The 21032-nt window shown below is 48.7% G+C and overlaps 11 protein-coding genes across 11 annotated transcripts; 7 read left to right on the top strand and 4 right to left on the bottom strand.

Annotated features, from left to right (window-relative positions):
- Positions 1 to 279: 279 nt before the first annotated feature.
- BO79DRAFT_259279 (PLP-dependent cysteine synthase family protein) lies at positions 280 to 1401 on the top strand (the record flags this gene model as incomplete). Its single annotated transcript, XM_025686356.1, has 2 exons — positions 280 to 1003; positions 1343 to 1401. 2 exons carry the CDS (start codon positions 280 to 282, stop codon positions 1399 to 1401), a joined length of 783 nt encoding a protein of 260 aa, XP_025535339.1.
- Positions 1402 to 1649: 248 nt separating this feature from the next.
- On the bottom strand, positions 1650 to 2692 carry BO79DRAFT_232401 (uncharacterized protein; the record flags this gene model as incomplete). Its single annotated transcript, XM_025684230.1, has 3 exons — positions 1650 to 1832; positions 1894 to 2140; positions 2214 to 2692. The coding sequence occupies 3 exons, from the start codon at positions 2690 to 2692 to the stop codon at positions 1650 to 1652; spliced, it is 909 nt and encodes a 302-aa protein (XP_025535338.1).
- Positions 2693 to 3465: 773 nt separating this feature from the next.
- On the top strand, positions 3466 to 5640 carry BO79DRAFT_181060 (solute carrier family 7 protein). Its single transcript, XM_025680127.1, has 4 exons — positions 3466 to 3885; positions 3939 to 4450; positions 4506 to 4667; positions 4715 to 5640. The coding sequence occupies exons 1-4, from the start codon at positions 3564 to 3566 to the stop codon at positions 5288 to 5290; spliced, it is 1572 nt and encodes a 523-aa protein (XP_025535337.1). The 5' UTR covers positions 3466 to 3563; the 3' UTR covers positions 5291 to 5640.
- Positions 5641 to 5869: 229 nt separating this feature from the next.
- Positions 5870 to 6547, top strand: BO79DRAFT_202783 (nucleotide triphosphate diphosphatase NUDT15; the record flags this gene model as incomplete). Its single annotated transcript, XM_025681666.1, has 3 exons — positions 5870 to 5963; positions 6040 to 6245; positions 6344 to 6547. 3 exons carry the CDS (start codon positions 5870 to 5872, stop codon positions 6545 to 6547), a joined length of 504 nt encoding a protein of 167 aa, XP_025535336.1.
- A 791-nt stretch (positions 6548 to 7338) lies between these two features.
- Positions 7339 to 9102, top strand: BO79DRAFT_290495 (S8/S53 family peptidase; the record flags this gene model as incomplete). The annotated part of the gene is made up of 4 exons (XM_025688893.1): positions 7339 to 7560; positions 7615 to 7952; positions 8005 to 8347; positions 8401 to 9102. 4 exons carry the CDS (start codon positions 7339 to 7341, stop codon positions 9019 to 9021), a joined length of 1524 nt encoding a protein of 507 aa, XP_025535335.1. The 3' UTR covers positions 9022 to 9102.
- A 645-nt stretch (positions 9103 to 9747) lies between these two features.
- Positions 9748 to 11025, top strand: BO79DRAFT_158189 (uncharacterized protein; the record flags this gene model as incomplete). Its single annotated transcript, XM_025678891.1, has 2 exons — positions 9748 to 9952; positions 10013 to 11025. 2 exons carry the CDS (start codon positions 9748 to 9750, stop codon positions 11023 to 11025), a joined length of 1218 nt encoding a protein of 405 aa, XP_025535334.1.
- Positions 11026 to 11505: 480 nt separating this feature from the next.
- Positions 11506 to 12273, bottom strand: BO79DRAFT_275566 (uncharacterized protein; the record flags this gene model as incomplete). Its single annotated transcript, XM_025687687.1, has 1 exon — positions 11506 to 12273. The coding sequence occupies one exon, from the start codon at positions 12271 to 12273 to the stop codon at positions 11506 to 11508; it is 768 nt and encodes a 255-aa protein (XP_025535333.1).
- A 1531-nt stretch (positions 12274 to 13804) lies between these two features.
- Positions 13805 to 15163, top strand: BO79DRAFT_290493 (acyl-CoA desaturase; the record flags this gene model as incomplete). Its single annotated transcript, XM_025688892.1, has 2 exons — positions 13805 to 14042; positions 14100 to 15163. 2 exons carry the CDS (start codon positions 13805 to 13807, stop codon positions 15125 to 15127), a joined length of 1266 nt encoding a protein of 421 aa, XP_025535332.1. The 3' UTR covers positions 15128 to 15163.
- Positions 15164 to 15821: 658 nt separating this feature from the next.
- On the top strand, positions 15822 to 16820 carry BO79DRAFT_275563 (NAD(P)-dependent alcohol dehydrogenase; the record flags this gene model as incomplete). Its single annotated transcript, XM_025687686.1, has 1 exon — positions 15822 to 16820. The coding sequence occupies one exon, from the start codon at positions 15822 to 15824 to the stop codon at positions 16818 to 16820; it is 999 nt and encodes a 332-aa protein (XP_025535331.1).
- A 111-nt stretch (positions 16821 to 16931) lies between these two features.
- Positions 16932 to 18019, bottom strand: BO79DRAFT_181047 (uncharacterized protein; the record flags this gene model as incomplete). The annotated part of the gene is made up of 4 exons (XM_025680126.1): positions 16932 to 17020; positions 17109 to 17341; positions 17400 to 17665; positions 17722 to 18019. The coding sequence occupies 4 exons, from the start codon at positions 18017 to 18019 to the stop codon at positions 16963 to 16965; spliced, it is 855 nt and encodes a 284-aa protein (XP_025535330.1). The 3' UTR covers positions 16932 to 16962.
- A 923-nt stretch (positions 18020 to 18942) lies between these two features.
- Positions 18943 to 19901, bottom strand: BO79DRAFT_158270 (retropepsin-like aspartic protease; the record flags this gene model as incomplete). The annotated part of the gene is made up of 3 exons (XM_025678896.1): positions 18943 to 19638; positions 19691 to 19800; positions 19883 to 19901. 3 exons carry the CDS (start codon positions 19899 to 19901, stop codon positions 18943 to 18945), a joined length of 825 nt encoding a protein of 274 aa, XP_025535329.1.
- Positions 19902 to 21032: the final 1131 nt, after the last annotated feature.

Below are 21032 nucleotides of genomic sequence, written 5' to 3'. Positions count from 1 at the left end.
TACTAATCGCGCCATAAGTAGACCCTGACAGAGCTGCACAGATATCAGGATGAATGTATCTGAAATTTTCTTCGTTCTGTTTGGACCCTGAACTTGTCAGCCCGCGCAGAAACCTCATAACACAGAACCATGCCTTCTCCGCCTCCTCCCGTGGACTCAGGACTGGACGCAATTGGGAACAATCCAGTTGTTCGCCTCCGCAATGTCGTCCCAGCAGATCACGCAAATGTCTAACTGAAACTTGAATCCCTCAATCCAACAGGCTCATACAAAGACCGCATGGCTAGATCCATCATTGAAGAAGCCGAGCGTCGTGGCACGCTGAAGCCTGGTATGACAGTCGTCGAAGCTACTGGTGGCAGCACTGGCTCTTCCCTTGCCTTCATCTGTTCAGTGAAGGGTTACCGGTTTCGAGTGGTTTCATCGAATGCCATTGCAGTTGAGAAGCTGCGCACTATGAGCGCACTGGGCGCCACCCTTGAGATTGTCCATAGCGAGACTGGAACAATCACGGCGGATCTTATTCCTTCCATGGTGCGTCGTGCGCGAGAGATCGCACAAGAAGATGGCCATTACCTTGCTGATCAGTTCAATAATGGTGATGCCCTGCCTGGTTATGAAACTCTTGGCGAGGAATTGGCAGCGCAGTTTCCCGGTGGTATTGATGCCTTCTGTGGTACGGTTGGAGGTGCCGGCATGGTTATGGGAGTATCACGCGTTTTGAAATCAAAGTGGCCGGATACGAGAGTTGTAGTTCTCGAACCGGCCTCTTCTCCTGTCATTACTGAAGGGCGCACTGGATCTCATAGCGTCGAGGGAATCGGAATTGGTTTTGTGCCGCCACATCTCGATTCTAAGCTGTATGATGAAGCACGAGGAATCTCAGAGGCAGAAGGTCGTGCTATGTGCAGGCGGTTGGCTCGTGAGGAAGGTCTACTGGTTGGAACCTCGACTGGTCTTAATGTTGTCGCGGCCATTGCTCTTGCCAAAGAACTGGGCCCGGGTAAGACGGGTGGTTACCGTCGCCGTGGATACGGGCCTGAAGTATATAAACGGAAACCTCCTTGCGGATGCTTGAGGTATTCGAAATCTTATCTAAATAATTGTTCTTGATGCTATTATAGGCTTTACTGCCACCTTAATAAGAAGTTTATCTCTTCCTGCCTGTTATTTTGTGTTAGTTGATAAAAATGACTGACTTTAGAAACTCCGTAAACATGAGTGGCCATCATGTGTTCAAAATCGACTATCGGTCTTGCTTTCTTGACATTACCCATTTAGATGTAATTATGAACCTTCTTCCTCCGACTATTTATCGGCTCTTTGCGCTCATTCTTCCTAGGTTCAGCTTTCGTCTCGTATCACATCATGCTATTCCCATGGGGCAAGTTTGACCTGTAGCAGTATACAGTCTACACAGGAAAAGACTTACTCAGACCGGCTAATATTTAATCTTATTGAGTATGGTTAAATACTCCGTGTCTAACCCATCAAGCTAATCTGAAAGACCGATATTCCAAGCGACTAATCCCGAATCTCTCTGCGAGATAGGCTTCCTCGGTTCCCTTACAACTTCTCCTATGTACCACCATCGCCTTCCACTTGTCCTTCATATCCATCAATTCAATTCAAGGGTACTGGCCGTCCGTTTAAGTTTCCTTAAAAAACCCAACAGGAGTCGAAAGCAACCATCTTGTGAACAGATCCATCGGCGCCTCACGCATAGTTTCGAAGCTATAAATGCGGCTGTGCGCCACAACCAACTTCCCGTTGTGCATGTGTGCCTGCAGAACCCGAGCATGCGAGGGTATCATAAACGAGACCATGAGGACCTATTATCGGTGTCAGTGATCAGCAAATTCAACATCTATCACAGGGGGTTTAGAAACATACAGGCACCATCCCTTCCGAATCTATTTCATCTTGCTCCAGACGCGTGCGCATCGTCTGAAGTATGCCCAGAAGCTCAAATCGCATCATAGAGTCCTCAGGACATCTTTCTTGGCACCAATGTTGAGTGATCATGACGATATATGGGTACCTATCATCTATACATTCGAAAAAGCGATTCACCGTGTACAGATATTGTCCGAGCTTGTCATAAATGTTGGATGTCCGGGCGTACAACTTGTCGGTTGTGCTGGTGCATTCATCAACAGATTAGAGCCATGGGATTGTTTGAATGTATTATTGGGTTAATACAAAGTACTCACATGGACGGATACCAGATCCCAATATGCGTCAAAGTAGCGGGCGCGGCATAATAGCGATGAGTTCGTGGAGCGAGATGGATCCATCTTTCTAGCTTGATGGCAATTTCTTTCAAGCGAAAGGGCGGATATGACTCGCACGAGTCTTTCTTGATAGTTGCGTAGTCTTTAATAGTGTAGCAGGAGTCTTCACGCTTGTCTATTGTGGTGTAGGGGTGAGGGTCGATGGGATAGGTGTGCAAAGCTTCGATTGGAAGAGGTTCGAAGAGGAGGGGAGTAGTTGAAGATTTACCCTTTCCATGGTGTTTGGCCTCGAGATCCAGGGGCAGCAGAACTATGTTGTTTGCATCGCAAAAAGAAGGGGATATGAAGTTGAGGACGTTGCGACCTTCTAGCTTCTCCATTATCTTTCTGACGCTTTTTAGGGTGCGGGATTCATCCTTCGGGTTGGGTGGCATCTTGGGTGGCTGATCGGTCTGCATGATTGACAGCTTGCGATACGTGCAGTAGGTATTGGGTGAGAGATCATGCTGAGATGAGTAGCGTTGCTTTTCATCGTGTATATTTGGCGTGAAGTGAATGTATTCACGCTAGAATCCTAAGCGAGTGTTCGTCACTTTTTGCTTTGTATGGTTGCGTGAATTGTGCCATGAGTGGCATTGTGCACACTCTCTATCTTTATCTTTTAACAATGTATTGGATGCACTGGTGTGCTCTTATAGTCACAAAATAATTTAAATTTACAGATGAGAAACTGAAGAGTATGGCATGGCTATGATACTATGCTCGCGTTAGGCAGGACAATTTTGGTACCTTTGTAGTTTTCTAATTCAGGAGTATGGTGCGAGTAGTTGTACTTGAATTATTTTTGCGGCAATGATAATGGTTAGGAAATTAGTATATTACATATTCTATGCTGAGTCTTCTACTCCCTCCCTCCTTAGTTGTTGCAAACTCTTAGTATGGGTGATTGAGCCGTCCGCACGCTAATGGTCCCTCCCGAAAGCGTGGATATAACACCCACTGGAATAATTTCAAATTAAGTACACCTAGCCAGAGGTATACTTTTGAGGGTTCTTCATATATTCCTTGCGACAAAGTGTATTTTCAGAGGCAGATAAGGAGAAGTCACGTGGGAATGTTGTGAATGCCCCAATGTTATCAGAGTCACCGCCCTGAGAGAGGCAGCTTCTTCCTCTCCCTGCAAGTGATCAAGCCAGACGTGCATGAAACGTTCGCGCCAGCCGATGGCGTGATTCGCTTTGATCCTGCCGACTCTTCCCCTCTTTCCCATCCCTTCAGTGTCATTAACGACCACTCATTAACCTGAACAACTGTCATCAATTGCCCTCCATGTCTCCGCACGATCAGTCGGAAGAGGAGGGTGTTCGCCGCCCGCTCCTGGCCGATTCCAGAGGGACCGATGGCACCGAACCCGGAGCGGAGTCCACTTCCGCATTGGGCCCAAAGTTCACCCGCAATCTCGGAGCCATCGAGGCCTTCGGCATCGTCATCAGCATTGTGATCGGTAGTGGTATCTTCACTTCCCCGGGTTCTATCGACACAAATGTTCCATCCCCAGGAGTCGCGCTTATTGTGTGGCTGGTCGGAGGCATTCTGGCCTGGACCGGTGCCAGCACTATGGCCGAGCTAGGCACTGCTATTCCGGGCGAAGGTTGGTTCACTCTATTGCCATCAGGTATATCGACTGAATTGACTGTAAAATAGGAGGCGTGCAACCATATCTTCGATACATCTACGGAGATGTCTTTGGATTTCTTGCTGCTTGGACTTGGATCATCGCTGTGATGCCTGCAACCCTGGCCATTTTGAGCATCGTGTTTATTGAAAGCATCTTCTCCGCGGCTGGTGTCACCGATCAGGCTGGAAGCCTTTCGCATAAGCTGCTCTCCATTCTTGTATTGTTGGTGATCGGTCTGGCCAACTCCATCAGTACCAAGGTCAGCACCCGATTGAATGGGTTTTCAGTCACGACCAAATTCATCGCCATTGCCGCTATTGTGGTGGCTGGTCTAGTTGTCGTCATCCTGCAAGTCTCCGGAATCAACCGCGATGCTGGGTCAAATGACTGGCTCAAGCACTCTTGGTTTGGATCTAGGAACACCTGGACGCCGGACGGTCGGGAGATCGACTGGAGCTCCATGCACGGGTGGGAATCGCTAGGTTACTATTCTACCGCGCTCTATGGTGCTCTCTGGGCTTATTCGGGCTGGGATAAGGTAGGCATATAGCCCCTACAAAGTGTCTGTGAAAATACTCACCATTTTTTGACAGGCAATCTACGTTAGCGCAGAGCTCTCTGCTCCTGCTCGTCAGCTTCCATTGGCCATCAACACTGCACTCCCCATCATAATTCTTTGCTTCCTTGCCGCTAATGCCGCGTACTATATCCTTCTTCCATGGAAGATCGTTTCGACCACTGACAGCGTGGCCGTCGTATGTGCAACACCCTCCCGTTGATTACATACGCTAATGACATACAGACCGCAATCACCCATCTCCTAGGACCAGCGTTTGGTATCCTCGCTGCCATAGTGATCTGCCTCGTGGTCGCCGGCTCCCTGCTCGGAAACTCTTTTGTGGCCGGTCGCATGATTGTCGCGGCATCGAAGCTGGATTGGTTCCCTCGGTTCCTGGGTGTGCTTGGACATGTAGGAATGCCTCCTGACCCGGAGCCTCCTTCTCAGTCAACTCCCCGATCGGACGCGCCCATCAATGCCACAATTCTGGCCACCCTCTTGCCAATTCCGTACCTGCTGTTCGGAAACTTTCGCGCTCTACTCACCTTCAATGGTCTGGGAGAATATTCGTTCTTCTTCCTGACCGTTTTAGGCGCCATCCTTCTGCGATTCCGACAGCCTGATCTTCATCGCCCTTACAAGCCCTTCATCGCTATTCCGCTGGTTTTTGCCCTCGTCAGTGGTTTTGTGGTGGTGAGGGGAGCCGTCTTTGCACCTCTGCAAGCGGTAATTCTTATTTCGGTCTGGATCATCGGCATGGGGTTCTATTACCTTCGGACTTACCTTCGGAGAGAGAGGATCACTAGAAGAAGCGAATAGACTCGGGTAGAAGTGAAAGTCCTCGCGATTCCTCGATATTCAGGCCTGCCTTTGGTGAAATTTTTCTGCTCGTTACAATATGGTTCTTCAAGACCTGATACACTATTTTGACACGTACTTTGAATTGCGCGATGTACATCATACAAGACGATGATTTGATGGCAAGGCTTCTTAGGAGGAACCCGTAATCCCTCAGGCTAGTGCGGTGTGCATTAAAGAGGGGGGAAGAACCAGAGAAATCGATGTGCATAGTTTCGTCTATGACCGCAGTAGGTAATTCAGTCTGATTAGAAGTTTCGGTTGCACAGTTGTGGTAAATGGCTATATTAACCATGGATCAACACATAAACCCAATATCGCACATCTTATCAATCAAGTAACTTTTCTTGGCGAATCGAGTCTATCCGCAATCGTTATCGCCAGTCACCGCCCGCATCCCAATTCTGTCCGACGGACTGCTTCTCCTTCCGCATGTAAATTAGATTCCTCAACCTAAGTGAGCAGGACACTCTTTGTAACAACCACGTAATTATCGATCGCTTACACCCTACCGATTACTCCGTCATAAATACCACCACCATGGACCAAACAATTCGCGTCGCTGTCGCCGTCTACGTCTTCAACAAACACGGCCAGACGATTCTCGGCCGACGCAAGGGGAGTCTCGGCGCCGGTAAGTCTTACCTTTCACCCATTGATTCCCTCCAGTAACACCTTCTACTTGAGACATTGCTCTAATTTGTCTCAAGGAACATGGGGTCATCCCGGCGGCCACCTCGAATTCAACGAGAGCTTTGAAGACTGTGCAGCTCGAGAGGTTCTAGAGGAAACGGGCCTCGAAGTAACTGATATACGCTTCCTTACGGCGATCAACAATGCCAAGATGGAGGGAGGAAAGCATTATGTTACGATTTTTGTGGGCTGTAGGCTTGTGGATGAGGATGCGGAGCCGGTGGTATGTTTGTTTATATTCCTCTTTTGTTTTGATTTCTGGAGTAATCTGCTGGTGGTGTTACTTGAAGAGCAATTGAATACTGATGGTTTGGTTTGAAGGTTATGGAGCCTGAGAAGTGTGTCCGCTGGGAGTGGGTCACTTGGGATGAAATGAAGGTGACTATTGAGAGGCAGCGGGAAGCAGAGCGTCTGGGGAAGATGGAGGAGTATGAGGGGAGGGTGTTGTTTAAGCCGATTTTGAATATTTTGCAGCAGAGAGTGGGATTTAACCCGTTGGAGATTTACCGGTCTGTTAAATGCTGAAAGGGTGGGTGTGTTTTTGCCTGTTTGTTCCACCAATTCTTTCCGTACGTCTTATGTTCAGATACGTGAATAGATAGCGCTTAAACTAAGACAGGTCTGTGAAAAGAAACAATGGTCTTGTGGGAAACAATGGGCAGATGCATATTCGCTTTTCAAATGTTTCATCTAAGCGCTTGCTCTATTTTGAGGTATACCATGTATGCGCATGGGATAACCCCCACTTCTACGGCGCTTAAAGAGGTCCTGTCAATACTACGGAATTGAGGATGACCGTTAATGATTGAGGATTGTTGCTACACTTCTTCATGGGTGCAAAACAGGTGCACAATATTGAGTGTCCATTGGCTGCGATATTGTTCGGGCGTCCCGCGCAGCAAGACATTCTACGCGCTTGAAGTGCACTATCGTAGCGGGTCTACTTTGGTGTTACACCATGAGGTTTTGACGTGGGCGCTTATCAAAGGGGTCGCTATGACCATGGCCCAATGAGATCAGTCTCTGGAAATCTGGCTCAAATACATGAGACAATATCCGGTTCTATAAATGTCATTGTACTTATCGAGAATAACCGCCGGCAGTTACTAGCACTTCAACGTGGGCGAATCTATGAAGTCTCATGAGAAGAGTCTCCACAAATAGAGCTGAGCTGAACACGCGACTACTATGACAATTTTCGCGCCGTCAATCAAGCAGGGGTTTGAGAAGGATATAAATGACGGTAAACATCCTCTGTCACTTGTGAGGACAATCATCTCTCAGAATATCAATCACGAACAGACCCATAAGCCACAATGGCTGATCCCAAAGACTCAGTTCTGGCTTCTAGAGCCTTCCCCTGGATAGGAAGCCAGCTCATCAAGTCGGGATGTGATAGCAGAAATCCTCAACTCGGTCAACTCGGGACTCAACTGTTTCTTCTCGCAAAATCGACATCCGCAGTCACTTCAACTTCAAGAGCTTCACTTTCAGCAGACCTACATAATGTGGTGAGACTGTTGGAAAAAGCTTGCTCGGTACGTGACCTGATACTGGGAATTAAGGCATAGCTAATCTCCCTTGTACAAAAGCTCTCGGGTAGTTGGAGGAGTCAGAGAAATGACTGCAGTACCCTTGAGATGATTGCTTCTCGCAACACACTGTCCAAGGAAGACGATGAAAGGCTTCAGTTTGAAGTAGACAAGAGTCTGAAGGCTTTTTCACAGACCAACTTAGCAATCAATGCTCTCACGCAGCTCATCCAGCGATGCGAGCTTCGGCAAGATATTCCTTCTCATTCGGTGGTGCTGGACGAAGGCACGTTGCGCCCAACACCCAGCGTATTAATGGCTGGAGAAGGATACAAGACAAGTGGACGTGTTGCCCCTGTCCCGAGGACGCTTTTGGATCCACCTCGTGCCTTATCGAAGTAAGCCACAAGGCTTCCCTTATGCCCCTTCGTCATATGCTAACATGAACAGGTGGACACCAAAGTTTTGGCTGGCGCAGGTCGAACGGATTAATCGCATGCTCCATCCTCTATCTATGCGGGATCATGACGCCCACCCAGTTAGGATCGCCGTATTTGATACCGGCTACAGCCTTGATTCGAGTTATCTCGATATGTACACGCATGAAGAGAAGCGTCTGTCCGGCCACTGGGTTGACTGGGTCGAGAACTCGCGTACTCCGGTCGATGTTGACGGGCATGGCACCGCGATGACTAGCCTTTTGATGAAAATGACCCAGAAGGCGGAGATATTCACAGTGCGTGTGATTAAGAGGCGCCAGGATCTAGAAACTTCACAGGTAGTGGTGGCAAAGGTGATCTCCCATTAGACTCCATATTGTTGCATATTTTCTGACAATAACATCAGGCAATTCTCCACGCAGCAACGACACTGAACGTCGACATCATAAGCTTATCACTAGGATTCCCAAACGAAGATGAAATCATAAGAGATGCCATCTCCGAAGCGATCCGTATCAAGAAGGGCAATCTTCTCTTCTTTGCAGCCGCAGCGAATGACGGCTCCAACAGACACGAAATGTTCCCAGCCAGCATGGAGTCGGTCATTTCAGTACGGGCTACCAACAGTGCCGGCGGGTTTGTGGACGAATTTGACCCTCCGCCGGTCGACGATGAGGGTCGGCTTTACGGCACCCTGGGACACGATATTCCCGGCCATGCCGTGGATGAAACCAAGCCCTGTTCGGGCTGCTCTGCTGCCACACCTATCATGGCTGGCATCGCAGCACTCCTCCTGCAGTACGTTCAGCATCGTCTTTCTGATCGGTCAGCTTCCAGCGAGAATATCCGCAAGCAGATCCGTACCAAGCGAGGTATGATGCAGATATTCAAGGCGATCGCTGTCAACCGAGGTAATCAGCGCCACTATGTGGCCCCTTTTGAGTTCTTTGAGAGGGATGATGAGATTCGTCTCGCCATCATCCGTGTGGCAATTGCAAATTTGCGGACCCAGGTCGTTCGAAAATGATTTCGGCTGGGACGAGACTTCTCTGTTTAAGCATAGTACTAGTAGTATTTGGACCGTTAGGGCTGAAGTACCTTTTTGAAGAATATCTGTATTTTCTTTGCGATCATTGTTGTGTTGCGTGCGCGATGGAAGCTATACGAGCTTTGACTAGCCAGTAGTATTATTCGATTGACTATTCTTCTTTGTTTACCTAATTTCTTTTCAATCATTATTCTACGAAGGTTGCTCCGTACTGGAGCAAATGGGTTCTAACTCTATAGAACGAAGAGAAAGAAGACGAAAACTAAGCAGGATGTAGTTCAATTTGTGGTTGCTTGTACGATGCATTAGATGTTCGCTAATTACATGTAGAAGAAAAGAAAAAAGGCGTCGATTCGATACCCGATTCGGCAGGCACGCTGCAAAGGTATTTCTTATTGTGAATGATATTCTATTTGGTACGCCTTTGCCGTTCGATTTCATTTATTTTGCCATTTTCTTCCTTCCAGGCGACAGAGATACAGTGTGGGCAATATTAAAGTTGTGGATATCCGGAGTTGTTGTTGTGGAGGAGAGAGTTTAAAGGGGAGGCTGGGAACCCCGCTCCGGTCGGGGAAGGTGACCAACCGGATCCACCTGTCTTCTCTACATGATCCAGCTTGCCTCATACCACCAGCATCGTGGTAAGTACTCTACTCACACTATAACACCCCTCCTCCAAATATGTACAGACCAGTGCACGGGAGAATGCTCCGCCGTAAAAAGGCATGGAATCACCCAAGAGGAGCGGAGGTTATTCTGGAGTCACTCTCTCCACCAAAAGGCCCTGTGCTGGCCAAGTTCGAATCGGATAGGGTGAAACTGTCACAAAAAGCCCCATGCATCACCTCCTGCAACTATCTGGCATCTTACACACGGTTAGATCCAGGGGAATCATCAATTTTGATCCCAGGTATACTTGTTCGCTACTGCCGCACTGCCTCTGGAAGATCTCAAGCTCACAAAATCTCAGGTCGACCTCCCCTTTGGACTCCAGTAAAGAAGTCTCTGAAGCTCAAGGAGACAGGCTATCCAAGATGGGCCAACCCAAAGCCCATCAATGAACTTGCTCATCCCTGGGAGGCATCTTTTGAAGCCATCCGGCGGCAGGATTCGAGTTATGATCTTAATCGCACCGCCATCGTGACCTGTTCAGCCACACTCAGAGATCTCTTCGATTTCATCCGTGGTCTAACGTCGGAGATCCGCTTTATCATGGAGCGCATTGGCAAGACGGTCGTGTTTGTTCGACGAGAAGTTCCCGCGCCGGTTTGGTTGCCTGAGTCTGACATTCAATATAAATACGAGGCCGAGTTCACAAAGAGATACACTAAGTGGGAAGACATAGCCGCTGAATACAAGGCCCATCAGCGCATTGTTCGGTATAATTTTGCAGGCATCAATATTGTCGTTCGCTCTGCGTCAGATGCCTATATCCCGAACCAGGATTTGGCTTTCCAGGGTGGAAGTGCATCCACCAACACCGACAAGGCTAACATCACCAGTCTTACTGAAGGCATCGGCGGGTTGCAGGTACAGGAAGGCGGCAAGCCAATTGCTCAGAACGAGATCCTTCACACCGATTTACGATCCATGTACAATCACCATGGCCATCTTCGAAAGCTCCATCTAAGCACTGTCTTCCCTCGACTCTGGGCATCACAAGTCTCAAACGTCGCAGTGGCATATCACAAGGAAGGGGTCATGAAGAGCGTGCGCGTATCAGACATGAAGGATGAAATCCTAAACTGGGAGCGTGAGAATAAAGATCATCTTTCGCGGCTGGCGGGTCTTCTCAACAATCTTACTGGTTATGCCCGCGCATCGCCGTCCAGACTTGAAGTTTGCCGCAGCTCTTTTGGTCCTCTCGAGATCCGTAAGCTTGCAGACCAGGATTCACCAAAGGCTGTGTCGCCGGAAATGAGACTCTGCTTTGACAAGTCGACAACAAGTCGGAGTGGCCCGGCAACTAATGCACGGCGATGATCGCATCGGAAACAATGCACCTACACCTGCTACTATGATTGAATTACATATTTAACAAGCGCTCCACTTCTTACTCTACTATGAGATCTAGGTGCAATGACTGGAAATTTCCAGTATTGACTGTATATTAGTTTGCAACATTAGCCTTCAAGCGAACTTCACTAATAGGACCTCATCCTACTCCCTTTGCTAACATTGCAATTACATAAGATTCATATTTCTGATATACTTCAGTCAAACCAATGGCTATTTAGAAAGGTAAGATAATAAGATCTAGATTCTCATTGCCATAGAAAGATATTATAGATTTAATTCACCCAGCGAAGATATCCAGCAATTTATAAGATAAAGTAATGTCCTATTTCCAACTAATTTCTCTAATATAGAATCATAAATAGGTGTGTCTTGGCTGAATGAGGGACCAGCTTGCCTGAAAGATAGAACTCATGCTAACCACACCAATAACGCGTTGTCCTTACCTCATTCCGTCTCAATAAGAGGTGCCTCCACACGACCCATATCTTGCAGCAGATCGACTACAGTTCTAAAATCAACATACTCAGTATGCTCGCGAACTTTCAATGTCCTACTTCCTGGTTCTGCCGTAATATCCTTGACCTGATAAGCTAATATGATAGGATCATTCCACTCAAAATGATCAGACCTACAAGCACTGGCCGGCACCCTTATTCTCTCTTCCATGAAACGCACTTCCTCTTCAGGATCATTACTATAACCCATATTAGCCCTTTCCTCGGGCCACTGACGCCACACGCTATCCATAGTTCCCCCCGTAGCGACCTTAATACCGGTGATGATATAAAGAGGCCTGGGCGCAGGGTTACGATGAATGTCTCTGAGGGCTTCCCTAACTCTTGGCTCTGTAGCTTTTGACCGAATACTCTCGAGTACGGACTCATTATTGACGGTTGTTACCTTGAGAGACTTGCAGAAGCAGTCGAGACTGACGGCGTCGCCGCGTCCATAAATCCCAGGATATTGGGCGTTACTAACACCCCTGGTGAGAAGGCGCTCTGTATTGTCCATGTTTGGATACTCGAACTCGGTGATGTTGAAGGCAATGTTCGGGTCATGTGTCGAGATGATTTTGTGTTCATTGCATGGATCTTTGGGATCCAGGATGATGTTGAGCAATTTTAGGGGTCCGTTTGGCTCGATGTCTAACGTTGGGACTGGAAGCCATGTGTCATCCCAGAGAGGAGTATCGAGCACGGCATCTTCGTTCATGGTTCGGACTTCAATGGGGATGAAGCGATGAGGAAATAACTGACAGGTCCGATACTGTACTTTGTGATTGGGATTATGGATATGTTTTTGAGGCCCCCGCGGCAGGTATGGCCTTCATATAGGAATAGCCATGGAGAATGATTTAAACAGTTCAAAGGAAGCCCCCGGCAATCTAGCTGAGCCACACATATATAGAATACATGGAGCTACCGAAAGAACACGGTGTGTGCTGGCTAAGATAGGAAATAACCGGCAAAAGTGGTTGGCTGGATTGTCAGGGTTTATTAGTGACCAGGTGACATCCGTCATTGATTTCTCCAGTGAGTTCGGGTGTCTCATATCGTCGGCTTTAGTGCTGAAGTGCTAGGATGTACTCGATGATAGTACAGATGGCATACGTTCTTCACAAGAGCCTTGCGAACAAAACGTTGGTCTGAAAAGGATGCGTTCTATGGAGATCCACGCTTTCTGTGGTTGTCTCACTAGCATGTCTGGCTTTATCGCATTGCAGGGGAAACAGTGTCTTGTTCAAAGATCCTTCTTCATTGTGCGTTTTGGCATGCTGCTAGGTTGGGCAAGAATAAAGCTCGTCATACTATTTCCTTTCATGGGCTATAAGCAAATTCTATGTTGCAATTCGTGCAGGAAACAGATAGCCTGTCGGGCAGAAGTCTTTTTTCCAATAAATCAAGAATCCACAAATTAGAGTAGCATAATATGTTGAATCAAGTCAGTCATTAGCACATGGAGGGTAGTGAGTGCTTTTATGGCAAAGTGTTGAGTGTCTGTTTAGCCTCGGTAATGACTATTTTTAGTATAGTGATTTTTGATTATTTGATCGCGATTGGATGGGCCGGCCGGCAGTTCACCACACCAAACACACTCTCAATTTCATTACTTGAATAGAGAAAAACCTCACAACCCTGTCTATTTTACCCTAGAAATGCCCTTGTCCTAATCAGGGCATACTTCTCCATGTCTTAATAGGTTCCATTAGCCTGACTGTTTCGCCAGTTCCATTGAATGAATCCTTCGACCCCTCTTCCCACTAATTAAACCAAATGTTTGAACTCCACATCATACCAGGGGAGACTGGTTGGGGTCCCAACGGATAGCAGATGAATTGAACCCTATACCCTACTACCAGCGCAGAACCTCCTCCGAGTCCTCTGCTCAACAGCCTTTGCATCAAATCTTTCTAGCGATGAATCACCCGTAAACCCCTGTTCCTTGTACGGGTGATTCCGTAGAATAATCCCATTGGCCCCATTGGGGAGGGATATTGTCACTTCCAATCCCAACCACTCGCTGCTGCTACTGTCATACTAGTACGACTCATCACTGTCCTAACGTTGGTCAACTTGTTAGTAGCGGAAATTGACGCCATGCCTCAGGCTTAACGCTGGGCCTTTCGCTCAACGGTCTGCTCGTGTGGCTGTCTGTCCCTCCCATATATAGTAGAGAGCGCGCAGCTTCCGTCAAAAATTTCCCAAATATAGAGTAACATACAGTCCAAAACCAGCCAGTTACAATGCCAGGCGAGGCCAATATACTCCCTTCTCGAGACAGACATGTCTCCAAAGTCCACATCGCTGACACCCCCATCACCCTCCGGAACTGGCACCAACATGTCAACTGGCTGAACGTGACCATGATCGTCCTGATACCCCTCTACGGCTGCATTCAAGCCCTCTGGACCCCTCTACGACTCGAAACGGCCATCTGGGCAGTAGTCTACTACTTCTTTACAGCCCTAGGCGTCACAGCAGGTCCGTCCGTCCCTCATATCCCCCTCTGACATCCTCCTAACTCCGGGTATCAAACAGGCTACCACCGCCTCTGGGCCCACAGATCCTATACAGCAACCCTCCTGCTCCGCATCACCCTGGCCCTCGCCGCCGGGGGCTCCGTCCAAGGCTCCGCGCGCTGGTGGGCACGTCTGCACCGCTCGCACCACCGGTACACAGACACAGAACGAGACCCCTACTCCGTACACAAGGGGATCTTCTACGCGCACTTCGGCTGGATGATACTAAAGCAGAACCCGAAGCGGTTCGGCCGGACTGACATCTCCGACCTAAACGCCGACCCCGTGGTCGTCTGGCAGCATCGACACTTCCTGAAGATCGTTATCCTCATGGGACTTGTCGTTCCGATGCTGGTTGCAGGAATCTGGGGCGACTGGTGGGGTGGGTTTGTGTACGCGGGCATTCTGCGAATCTTTTTTGTGCAGCAGGCCACTTTCTGCGTGAACTCCCTGGCCCATTGGCTGGGTGAGCAGCCGTTTGATGATCGTAATTCACCCCGTGATCATGTCGTCACGGCGTTGGCCACGATGGGTGAGGGATATCATAATTTCCATCATGAGTTTCCGTCTGATTATCGCAATGCGATTCGGTGGTATCAGTATGATCCGACTAAGTGGGCTATTTGGTGCTGGGGACAGGTTGGATTGGCCCGTGATTTGAAGATGTTTCGTGAGAATGAGATTGAGAAGGGGAGGGTGCAGCAGTTGCAGAAGAAGGTCGATAGGAGACGGGCTGAGTTGGACTGGGGGACCCCGTTGAGTGAGTTACCGGTTATGGAGTGGGAGGAGTTTGTGGAGAGGGCGAAGAGCAGGGCGTTAATCGTTGTTGCTGGGGTTGTGCACGATGTTGAAGACTTTGTGAAGGAACACCCTGGTGGGAAGGCAATGATTCAGGCTGGTGTTGGGAAGGATGCGACCGCTATGTTCAATGGGGGTGTGTACTATCATTCGAATGCGGCGCATAATCTGCTGTCGATGATGAGGGTGGCGGTTATAAGGGGCGGATGTGAGGTGGAAGCTTGGAAGAGGCCGCAGAAGGAGGTGTAGGGCATTTTTATGTATGATGGTTTTGTTGTTTTGACTTGATGGACTTGTATGGTAGGGTTTGTCCCGATTAGGAAACTCGGAGGTCGATGGAAGTCCTTATCATAATCGCCTCTCAATTTTGCGCCTCATTTTTCCCGGCTGTATCTCCGTAAACATAACCTGTTCAATTCCACGTGCAATGCGACCGATAGACATTCGGCCATCGCAACCTTCCTGACCAAGAGTCCAGAAGCCGCGGCATGACGGCATCGCAACCCAACGATAGCCATCACAGACATCCGCGGAAGCCGAAAGTCTAACCCTTCACTTGGTAATTCTTCCCCACCTGAAGATAAAGCCACTTTAAGATTGATAAGCATTGCTACAAAGTATCATCATCATTGCCCAGGTTGAATGAGGTACCCCGTAAAATCCGACCAAGAATTGCCATTGAACCCCCGGGGCAACCGGGAGTTGACCTAGAGCTTCGTATCCACATGTTGAGCTCATTGCAACCCTTCATCGATGATTGCTCAATGGGGCTTCGAGGTCTCCACCATGAATTGATGGTGACATCATGAAGAATGTGTTCCCCTTGCTTAACCTACAGTATAAAATCGGATCCCTGGGGACCTCGCAGACGCAGACATTATTAGATTCCTGCAAGGTAAATCAATTCTATAATTTAATACACCAATCAGAACCTTCATACACCATGGGCTACGATTTCACCGTCTTCAAAGGATCCAAAGATGGATCCATCCAGAAAGCCACCACCCACCGCGACGACCTCCAACGCGACCAAGTCCTCGTCCGCCTCACCCACTCCGGCGTCTGCTTCACCGATGTGCACTACCAACACGCAGACATGGCCCTAGGCCACGAAGGTGCCGGCGTCGTCGAAGAAATCGGCCCTGAAGTCCACGGACTGCGCAAAGGCGATCGCGTCGGCTGGGGCTACCAACATGACTGCTGCGGTCGGTGCGCCCAGTGCCTAACTGGTTGGGAGACAATGTGCCCGGAGCGACAGATGTACGGAAGTGCGAATCTCGACCAGGGGTCATTTGCCACGCATGCTGTGTGGCGCGAGTCGTTCTTGTTCAAGATCCCTGATGGAATTTCCAACGAGGACTCCGCGCCGCTGATGTGTGGTGGCTCGACGGTGTGGAATGCATTGCATGTGGGTGGCGTTAAGCCGACCTCACGGGTTGGTATTGTTGGCATTGGTGGGCTGGGACACTTGGCAATTCAGTTTGCGGCGAAGATGGGCTGCGATGTGGTTGTCTTCTCTGGTAGTGATAATAAGAGAGAAGAGGCACTGAAGCTGGGTGCGAAGGAGTTCTATGCCACCAAGGGCGCGAAGGAGCTTAAGATTGGGAAGCCATTGAACAATTTGATTGTTAGCACGAGTAGCCAGCCGGACTGGAAGCTCTACGTTAATGTCCTTGCTCCTGGAGCGGTTATTTCGCCGTTGTCGGTGGATAACGAGGACTTCAAGTTCCCGTATATGGGCCTTTTGGCGAACGGATTGCGTGTGCAAGGCTCTATTGTTGCGGCCAGGCAGGTGCATAGGGATATGCTTGATTTTGCGGCACTTCATGGTGTGAAGCCTATCTTGATGAAGTATCCTCTGAGCGTGGATGGCGTGAACGATGCCATAAAAACACTGGAGGGCGGAAAGATGAGATACCGTGGGGTTCTGGTTGTGGAGTAGATCCTCACCGAAGGATGTGTTGGTGTTGGCGTGGGGGGTAGTGGTCACTGTATTCGAAATGGCGTCTATTTGGAGTCTATTGGGTATCTATAATAACTTCTAAGGAAACATGATTCCAGGATTTGTCGAATTATATTCGATTTCATGAACATTGGCAGTCTCCCGAGTTCGAAATCAAAGCCACGTTCACCGCAGCAAACCTGGAAGGGTCAGCATGCTCATGATAAGTCTTGATGAGCTATAAAGTTTTGATGCTATTGAGGGGAAATAGGAAAGATAACAACTCACGCAGTAGCCGCGGCAAAGATCTCAACCCGTCGAGCCCTGACCATCAAGCCCAGTGCCAAGGAAAAGGCGATGTTATACAGCATGATGGTGACCATCCTGATAGCGGTATTCTTTATGAAGTATAATACTATCATTGACGATGCAGGCAGCACCGCGGCTATAATGACACTGAAGAAGTGGGTGCACGCCTTGATCTTCTTGTCACTATACTGCCAAGCGCCATTTTCATTGCTCTGTATCAATAAGTAATTAGCTCTCTGATGGAAGATATTACCCAACAAGAGTCCTTACTTCATATTTCTCACCCCAGCGCTTATGAAACCAAGGAACGACTCGATTGAAGATCAGTCGAGTCAGATTGTCAACACCTTCATGTCTACTAAACAGGGCGATCATGTCACCATCGTTCCGTTCGTGGTAGACGTCCATCTCGGCAGCTGTTTCGAAGAACATATTTCCCCCTTCAGGCCGGTCAAGCCACTCTCGAAGCACGCTCAAGTCACATTTATCCGGTGTGCTGAGGCGCATGAGCTCCCGCTGTTGAATGATAGCATGGTCTATTCAGTCAGATTGGGGTTCTTCCAAGTACCACAACTGGGTGGTGAAAACTAACTAAACTTGTCCATCAAATCCCGCGCTTCTTGAAATTTCGACCACTGCGTAGGATTTCCCTCTTTTAGGTCCCGTACGGAGAAGGGATACAGCTGCTTCTTCTCGTCCTGTGAGTCCTTGTCATCCTGAATAAGAAAGTCGAGCTCCTCTTCGAGGTTCGCTATCTCTGCTTGGTAATAGAGAATACTTTTAATGTTAAGCTTTGTGAAACGTCGGAAAATCGCTAGGCCCCGGTCGGCTTCTATGAACGCGGCGAGTTTGTCGTATCCTTCAACGGGACGGAGGTTAGCGGTTGACATTGTTCTTGCTTATGATGTTTTCTCATATGTCATATTCATTATATTGTGTGCATTTTCAAATTGCGAGAGAATCAAAGCGATGTCTACTTATACGACTCTGTTCATTTCGTAGGGCCTCGACCTTCTCAGCCTAGTGTACAAACATCTACGAGCCCCCATGTCCCGTGTGGCTGTGTCTCGTCTACCCCTCATCCCACAGCCTTCCGGAAGCCTTAGAATATGACTAGAAGCTAGTTCTATGCAGAGTGCAAAGGGAAGGCAGACTCGTAAATGACACTATCTCCTCGGGTAATATTTGGCTTCCGTCACTAGTTTTCACGTAACATACGAGGCTTTCTGCCTCCCTTCTGGGCTATCCTTGCAATCATATGCTGCAGAGTCATGTTTATTATGTATTTAGGTACTATCTGGTGAGCATGGCATATGACGTGAGGCCTCCTCCCTTGGTGTGCTGATGACACTTGCAGCCCTTCGACAATCTCAATAAGGCTAAATGAGAGCGACAGCCTGATATGCTCCAGCGAAGCAATATTTGAGTTTCGTCCCTGTAATACGTTGTGATTCATGTGTTCTGATGTGCGCACTAGAAGTGTGGTAGAAAGTTGCATTTACGGACCCCGCATGAGTGACTTGTTCTTCTATGACTGGGTCATTCACATGATAGTCGGTCTTACGTTGACAAGCCATTCAACGCATAAGGCAGCCCTGCAGGCCGGCCAGCACACTCTCTACTATTAAGCTCTGGATAACGTAGGTAGCAACACTGCCAGGTAGAAAAGTTTGATTTCGAACCAATCAGCCCGTCCCTGTGTTCTCCAACATATTGTATGAAATAGAGCCAGTCTTTTATCCCAGAAAATGTACATACAGTAAACGCCAGCAAGCAAAAACAGATTCATTCTATGGGTACATTAGTGTAGTCGCTATGTCTGTTTCAAATTATCGAGTCGTGTGGCAATCATAGGATCCACAGAGGAAAGATCGATATCCCGACATGAAGTAGTGCCGAGGATAACATCGAAACTGGTACCTTTAACGACGTAGAATTCGGCACAATATGGCGTTTCGTAGCCAACAATAATCCATGTTGCTTGCACTTTACCGAGGGGCGTCAATTCCCCGCGAGTGGTAAGTTGGGTTGGCGGGCCATCATATGGGTCCATGCGGACATTCATTCTTTCGAAGACATCGTGGTCCATGAAATTAGCTTCTGTTTCAAAGTCCACGATCATGCGTCGCCTCAATTGCTTGTCGAAAGTGAATAGGAGAATGTCGTAGATAAAATCATATTTCAAAACACCCTCCTGATCATCGCGCTTTCTTGGATTAGTAGCAGGCACGGTCTGAATAGCACCCGTTAGTCTCTCACACAATTCGGTGTGTCGGAAGCCCTCGCGATTTTCATGCGACACCTTCTCCTTCTTAGCTGGCTCATCCAAAGGCATTTGAGGATGTTTGACGTCCGCTCTATCCCAATACTGAGGCGAAAGTGGGCGCTTTTCTGCGGGGTAGTAATCCCGAGGCGAAGGTAGAGAGGGTTTCTGCTGCCTGGGCGTTTGGTTGAACCAGAAGGGAAAGAGAAACAAGTGTTTGGTTCCCTTCAGCGCGATCCGGAGGGCCTACTTCGCACTTTAGCACCAAGTAAATTTCATATGAAGCCAGAGAGCATACATGGCTTTTTATAGTTCCACTTTGATTGTGGCCATGGCCCATGGCCTTTTTGTAGTTTTTGTCATTTTTCCTCGATTTGCCACGCTCGCGTGGTGCCGTCGGTCTCGGGGCTGAAAGCCGGTCAATTCCTTGTCTGTGTTGCATGCTGCGGATATTGCAATGCAAACCGACGGTTAACAGAGCAGCACTTACATGGGTATGTTCCGGGCATAGCGATATCTGTCATGATGGAATTCTAAGTCTATACAGAGGTTGGCGAAGAATCTGGGGCCATTACGGGCGGTCGCGCTTGCGATTGCCCGGGTGCGCCGGCAGTTATCAACCCTGGGCCTCGCAAGAAGGGCGGGGGTTGCCATGCGGTTAAGTCAGGAAGGGCTGGAGATGAGAACAAGTTTAGCTTGTGGCACAGGCACAACCGCTCTATCCCTCGCGCCTGACCTTATGTGACAGTAGGTCCAAGAGATTATTGGCTGGTCGGGTAATCCTGGCCTTTTTGGAATACGAAATGGAAGCACTGGAAATCATGCCGTATCTGCAGCTCAGCCCACCTAAGAACATCGCTCTTATTCTGGCAATGTGCCTTGTCCAATCACTTTCATGATATGCGCTGCGGCTTTGCCCTCTTCTCCTTTGCATGAGCAGAACTAGAGGATTGCCTTCCCTGCAATACCGCATTAGCGTGGGGCCAACCTCTTGTAAGGTGGCCTTCAGCCGATCGTCAGACGCCCTAGAGTTGCATTTGCTCTGTCCAAAGTACATAAAGAGCCCAATCTGCTCGAGGCTACTCAATTCTTTGAACAGGGCTTGACAGTCCCTGGACCCCAGAAATTTCATCTTGCGCCACCTTCCAACACTCCCCCGTGGCGAGGCAGTGTGATGTATACTTGCTTTTAATACCCATCTGGGTGCCTTTCCATCACTGGTTTGTATCACTTTCACTAACCCCAACTCCCTCTCGTGATCGACTCTCCTGATTGCTAGTTCCCTGACTCAATCCGAGAAGCCTCCGAGAATTTTCTTTTTACCAGCGGTGAGTTGCGCTGACTGTGCGGGACATCAGCCGGCACTTGACGGCCTGAACACCCGTCCAGCGAATGGCATAGCTTGGAGGCTCGACTATTTATGCAGGTGCCACCTGATATGTCTCATTTTGTCGTCGTGCAGCGGGCTGATGTGAGGGGATTGGATCCTCCAATGCTAAGTACGACCGATCGTCCCGGAAGGACAAATCAAGTCCGTGTCAATCTCCCCGCTCAAAATCCTTCGCCCAGAGTCCTTCGCTGTTGGAGGAGCACGCAGCAGCCCTCCTTCCCAGTCATTCTGCGTAAGGGTGATCTCATAC

The sequence above is a fragment of the Aspergillus costaricaensis genome (genome assembly GCF_003184835.1).
Source record: "Aspergillus costaricaensis CBS 115574 unplaced genomic scaffold BO79scaffold_40, whole genome shotgun sequence".
NCBI lineage: Eukaryota > Fungi > Ascomycota > Eurotiomycetes > Eurotiales > Aspergillaceae > Aspergillus > Aspergillus costaricensis.
Note: the sequence above shows the minus strand (reverse complement) of the source record. Positions and strands in the feature narration are given on the sequence as shown.